We start from the raw sequence: 6,107 nt of genomic DNA on the forward strand, positions 1-6,107 counted from the left end.
CAGGTTTTGGTAAATTTTCACTATCCGCATTCGAATCCAGATTCCAATCTATTTAGCCAAAATCCGATTAGTCGAATATGGTATTGACCACATCCGATCCGAATACGAACCGTTTACATCTGATTGGTGCTACTATGACAATGCTTAGAAGATTGCTGATTAATGTCAAACCAAAATCCAACCCGAATGTCGACTGTACAGAACAGTATAGAGAGAGAGACCGCCGCCTGGTCAAAAAAGGACTACCCAAATACGCGTCTTCCCCTAAAAGGAAAAAAAAAATTCCATCCCCAATCACCATCGTCCAATCTCCTCCCTCCGCTTCAAAATCCCCCTCTCCTCCCTCCGCCTCACTCACCCTCCCAACATGGACCCTCGCCGCCTCCTACTCTCTTTTCCGGCCACCCTCCTCCTCCTCCTCCTCTCCGTCCGGCCATCGGCGGGAACGCAGTGCCCCAACTGCGGATCCACCACAATCCCCTACCCACTGAGCACCGTCGCCGGCTGCGGCGACCCCAATTACCAGGTGGTCTGCAACGCCACCACCGGGACCCTCTTCTTCCCGACCCTCAACGGGTCCTCCTACCAGGTGACCAGAATCAGCCCGCAGGCCCAGCGGCTCGTGATCCAGCCGGCGAGCTTCATCCCGGGCACGTGCATCACCACCGACGTCCGGAGCCAGGGGGTGGCTCTGAACCAGAGCCTCCCCTTCAACATCGCCACCGGCAACACCATCCTCTACCTCAACTGCAGCAACCGCCTCCTCCAGTCCCCGCTAAACTGCACTTCCACCAGCCTCTGTCACACCTACGTCAACGCCTCGGCCGGAGCCGCCGCCTGCCGTAGCGCCGGCCTCTGCTGCACCTTCATCTCAGGCGGTTCTACTACCAACTACACCATCAGGGCCACGCCCACCGGCTGCCGGGCCTACCGGAGCTTCTTGGCGCTGAACCCGTCACTTCCGGTGGCGCAGTGGTCGGAGGGGATCGAGATCCAGTGGCTGTCGCCGCCGGAGCTGCAGTGCCGGAGCCAGGCAGACTGCAACGCCGCGGTCGGCAACTCCACTTGCTCGCCGGATCCTGCGGGGTCCGCGGGGGTGAGGAGGTGCTTCTGCAACGTTGACTTGCTGTGGAACCCGTTGACTGGCACCTGCGTCAGGAGTGAGTCTGCCTCCCTTTCTTTTTTAACGAATTTTCTCGCCCTATGCCTAGTAAATCAACCATATCGCCGCTATAAATGTGTTTGGCATGGTTGATTTACTAGGAATCCACGCCTGGATAACGTGTTTTTTTATGAAAAAAAAAATGATATTTGAAGCTCAAAATTTTATAAAGATTTTGGATGATTGATTTTTAGAACCTTATAAAAACCTGCTCATGTGTAGAAATAGAATGTTTGAAAGTGTTGATCCCTATTAAATCAAGTACATAGATAATATCTGTACTGTCAGAATTTAAAAAAAAAAAAACTAAAACTCATTTAGCACGAATTTAACAATGAATGGATAGATTATGACCTCTAAAAACAGTTTTAGTTCCATATTTGAGGGATCTAGAGTTTAATGGGTTGATTGCAGTACAAAAATTAGGGATTAGTAAAAGTATGAAACAACACTTTGGATGGTTTGTTGCCATCAGTATAACAGAATTCAGGGACACCACTGGTTTAGGTTGCTTTAGGTGTTTGGTAGGGTGACGGCGAAGTTACACATGCTAACCCCGTTGATCCTTGGGAGGAGATTGGATGAGTAGGGGTGTCAACGGGTCGGGTTTGGTTTGCAGTCAAGTGAAATCAAACCCAAACTTGATTTGAGATGATGGTATCAAGTTTGGACCCGAGTTTAATCGGATTCACTATAAGAGAAATCATATCTGGATCCTATAAGCATTACATGAACCAGATCCGAACCATACTTGGTAAAATAATATTTTTTATTATTTTTACATTGAAGATTTATGAATCTTAATTGGAACTCTGGTCGGACCCGAGTCTGGTATGAAATTTCACAAACCATACCTGACTCCATATATTAATTGGACCGTTCATGTCCAACCTGAATTCTAATCGGGCCTCTTATTTATCACCAAACCCCAACTCTATAGGGTTTGGTATGGGTTGGGTCCAGGTCAAACCCAACGGATGAGGTCATATGTCAAAACACTCTAGAATAACATTTCAACCCGACTTTCCTTGGGTGTGTGTGAGGGTACCTTGAACTGGTGAGCTCCATAAGAGCTTGGGTGTGGATGACCTAACTTGGTTGGTTTCTCTAAGTAAAAAAAAAAAAACTTCATTACTTGGAGTCTGCCTGAATTGGCCCATTCGTACTGAATCAACCCCAGACTGTTGTTGATACGGGAGTTGATTCAGGAGGGTCTTGTAAGAAGTGGATTTTTGCTTGAATCGGTTGTATCGGCTCGAATTGGACCTGATTTTTTTGTGTTTTAATAACAAAATAACAGCCTGCAGCCCCCTCTTCTCCACTATTTTTAAAAATTTTCAAGATATTTATCATCATAATATTGTTTGTATTTTTTATTGAACACTGCAAAATTTCTTCTTTTTTCTGATTTTTGTGATATTTTAATAATTGTCTTTGTGTTTTGCTCAAATTGGTGCTTGACAATTGGATGCAGATGTGACGGACTGCGCTGCCATTGGAAATTGTCACAGCAAGAGACCACTTATAGCAGGTGAGTCCCTAATTGTAACCTCTCAAAGAATGATAATGGGCCTAGATCATGTCCTTTGCCTTTTTTAAAACCGAGTCCAGGCTTGTAAATCCAGTAGTAGGAAACTTAAAAAAGCACACAAGGGCATCGGTTTAAAGCATTTAAATTGAAAGATGTCATGAGTTCAATACCAAGGTTAACAAGGTAGGTAGCCTTACTTAACAAAGCAGTCTTCATGGAAGGTGCGGCTGGATCACCTCCTTTTCATGGAGAGCTATCACTTGTTGGTTGGTTTGATACTGCTTCATACCTAAAAAGAAGAGTGAGTCACGTCTAAACTAAGCTTGGAGAAGAAAGCCTTTTTTCTTTTCTTGACAGTGAAGTAAAACCAAACTCAGGAGCTTATTGTCCTGGGTAGAGACAGATTAATAAGATCCCCTTGTTTACGTCCCAATGTCCCTCTCGAGTCAGAACATGGGGGCACAGAAAATGTAAAGAGACGGTGTGCATCTGTTGCCACAAGGCGGAACCCAACAAAAAACTATCTTCGATGGGCAAGGGCTATTTGCCGTTGAGTTTTACACCATGGACACTGAAATGGGCCATGTTCAATATAACACCTCAGTCCATATTCAAACCATAGCTGTGGTTTCTGCCTACTAATAAAAGAAAAAAAAAAGTGGACATTTTTGGATTACTTTTTCAATATGAACACAGCCCCTTGAAGATCAGTCATGATTGGTACAGATTCAGCGTTCAAGATAATGTTAGAATCCATGGTTGGTCTCACATATTGAACCAAGTCTCGGATGCACTTTACCAGTCCCCAATGCAAGGTTGAAAGATTTCTTCTATGCAGAAGAGATTAGTTGATCCAAAGAGTGGCGACTTCCTGATGGCAAGGAGTAAAGCTCACAGGGTTTTACGCTGTCAGGACTGTGACCGTAAGTATGGTAGGCAAAGCCAGAGTGGCTAAGTCTCTGATTCTATTGGTGGTTTCGCCGTGTAAATATAAAAAAAAAAAGAGATTAGTTGATCCCACAAACCTTCCATTGTTCATATGAATCTTCCCCTAACGCAAAACTTCCATGATTCTTTCCTTGACATAATCAAAGTTTCTTAATTTGATGTATATTTTGGATGTTGGTGGGGCAGGTTTGGTTTCTGGAATATCAGCATTGCTGTTGGTATTATTTGCTGGATTTTTACTGTACAAAAGGCACAGGAAAGCTAAAGAAGCAAGGGAAAAGCTAGCCAAAGAGAGAGAAGAGATCCTATCAGCCAACAGTGGTGGAAAATCAGCTAAGCTCTTCACAGGAAGGGAGATGAAGAAGGCCACCAACTCTTTCTCTAATGACTGCCTCTTAGGCTCAGGAGGCTACGGTGAAGTGTACAAAGGTGTGATCGATGACGGCACGGTTGTTGCAGTCAAGTGTGCCAAGGTTGGCAACATCAAGGGCACAGAGCAGGTCCTCAATGAAGTTCGCATCCTCTCGCAGGTGAACCATCGGTGCCTAGTCCGTCTCCTTGGCTGCTGCGTCGAGCTCCAACAACCTCTCATGGTTTACGAATTCATCCCGAACGGTACCCTTTACGACCATCTGCATGGCCGCTACAATTTCCTTCAATGGCGCCAAAGATTGATCATTGCTCATCAGACAGCAGAAGGCCTTGCCTACCTGCATTCATCAGCCTACCCTCCCATTTATCACCGAGATGTAAAGTCGAGCAACATTCTGCTTGATGAGAAGTTCAATGCCAAGGTCGCTGATTTCGGACTCTCTAGGCTTGCAGAGCCTGACCTCTCACATGTATCTACATGTGCACAAGGCACACTTGGTTATCTGGATCCAGAGTACTACAGGAACTATCAGTTGACAGATAAGAGTGATGTCTACAGCTTTGGTGTAGTGTTGCTTGAGCTCTTGACGTCGAAGAAGGCGATCGATTTCAGCAGGGGACCAGATGATGTGAACTTGGCATTGTATGCTCAGCAGCGGGCCGACGACGGGAAGTTGATGGAGATAGTGGACGACGAGTTAAAATCAGGGGCTACACAGGAGACATTGGACACAATGAGGGCACTGGGGTTTCTTGCACTGGGATGCCTTGAGGAGAAGAGGCAGAACAGACCAACTATGAAGGAAGCTGAAGAGGAGATTGATTACATCATGAACATTGAACAAGCTGGTGGCAGTGCAACCCGTAAGAGGGATTGAGGTAGCAAATAAACTTTCCAAGACTCTGGACAGAGGATCGGATTCTGCAATAGAGTGACCATTTAGAGTGTTTTAGTAAGACCAACTTCAGTTTTCATCTGGTTTATGGTTTTTTAATGGTCTAGGAGGATTTTATTTGATTAATATCATCTGAAAGTGCTTACTTTGTATGTACAATAAACAAAAAAAAGAGAGATAATGGAGATCACTGAGCCAATAAAAGAAGTATAAGATTTGTCATGAAATGCGATCCTCTGATAAGAGGCTCACCTGAGCAAACAAAAATTGGCAACCAACTATCCTCATGCATTGGGTGATCCCTTTACTATGAAGTGACATGTTTTTAATTTAAATAAGTATAATGGAGATTTCTTTTAATTGACTTGAGTATTTTATGATGGCAGTTGTATAAGGAAACAATCAGATCTGTGGCAATTATCATTTGAAGTTACTCTTTTAGATATTTTGTTATTGTTATTAGAAAAGTTTAACCTAATTTTGAGTACTTATATCTAGGGTTCCGCTTGAAAGAATGATTTTCCAATCTTGGTGTTGAGTGGCACAAGGAATGGAGGATCAACTATGCACCTGAGAAAGTTTATGCCCATTTGCTGCTAATGCTGCTTTCATCAGAGAGGTTGATACCAGGCCTAGTGTAGTTTGACAAACTGAAAAATGAACTCCACTGCAAATTCTAGGTTGCAATTAAGTAATCAACGCTATCACAGAATAATGAAAGAAAAGAAACACAATCAATCACAGTTGCTGCTTCACAAAGACCACTAAGCCTGTTTGGTGAGGTATCATGAGATTCAGACTCATGCAAATGACAGAATGGACCTCATTGGCATTGGCTCACCAAACATCAGAAAATGAGTGGTGAGAAACCAACTTTCATTTGCAAAGGCAAATGGGAGTCGTTTTCTCATTTACATGAGAATCAGAAACACGAGGGTTATCCTGTGATTCCGATTCATATGACTCCAAATCAAATTTCTTTTGAAGTCACGTGGCCCAGCAAACAAAACTTAATTAAGAAAGTCCAAAATTGTGCAGGTATCGAAAATTTTGTCTTCCATTGGAAGGAAAAATACCGAACTACCTTAAAATATATACAGGTTTTAAAATAAAGTCGTAGCATACTCTGGTATGAAAACTACAATAAATTAAGAAGGATTTTGCAAGTGATCAGATAAAGACTTCAATAAATCAAACT

General features: G+C 43.5%; 1 protein-coding gene across 1 annotated transcript; it reads left to right on the forward strand.

Annotated features, from left to right (window-relative positions):
* Positions 1-238: 238 nt before the first annotated feature.
* Positions 239-5,273, forward strand: LOC149830569 (wall-associated receptor kinase-like 20). Its single transcript, XM_090016615.1, has 3 exons — positions 239-1,160; positions 2,637-2,693; positions 3,828-5,273. Exons 1-3 carry the CDS (start codon positions 368-370, stop codon positions 4,889-4,891), a joined length of 1,914 nt encoding a protein of 637 aa, XP_089872741.1. The 5' UTR covers positions 239-367; the 3' UTR covers positions 4,892-5,273.
* Positions 5,274-6,107: the final 834 nt, after the last annotated feature.

Source organism: Nuphar pumila, chromosome 8, assembly GCF_984573655.1.
Source record: "Nuphar pumila chromosome 8, dmNupPumi1.hap1.1, whole genome shotgun sequence".
Taxonomy (NCBI): domain Eukaryota; kingdom Viridiplantae; phylum Streptophyta; class Magnoliopsida; order Nymphaeales; family Nymphaeaceae; genus Nuphar; species Nuphar pumila.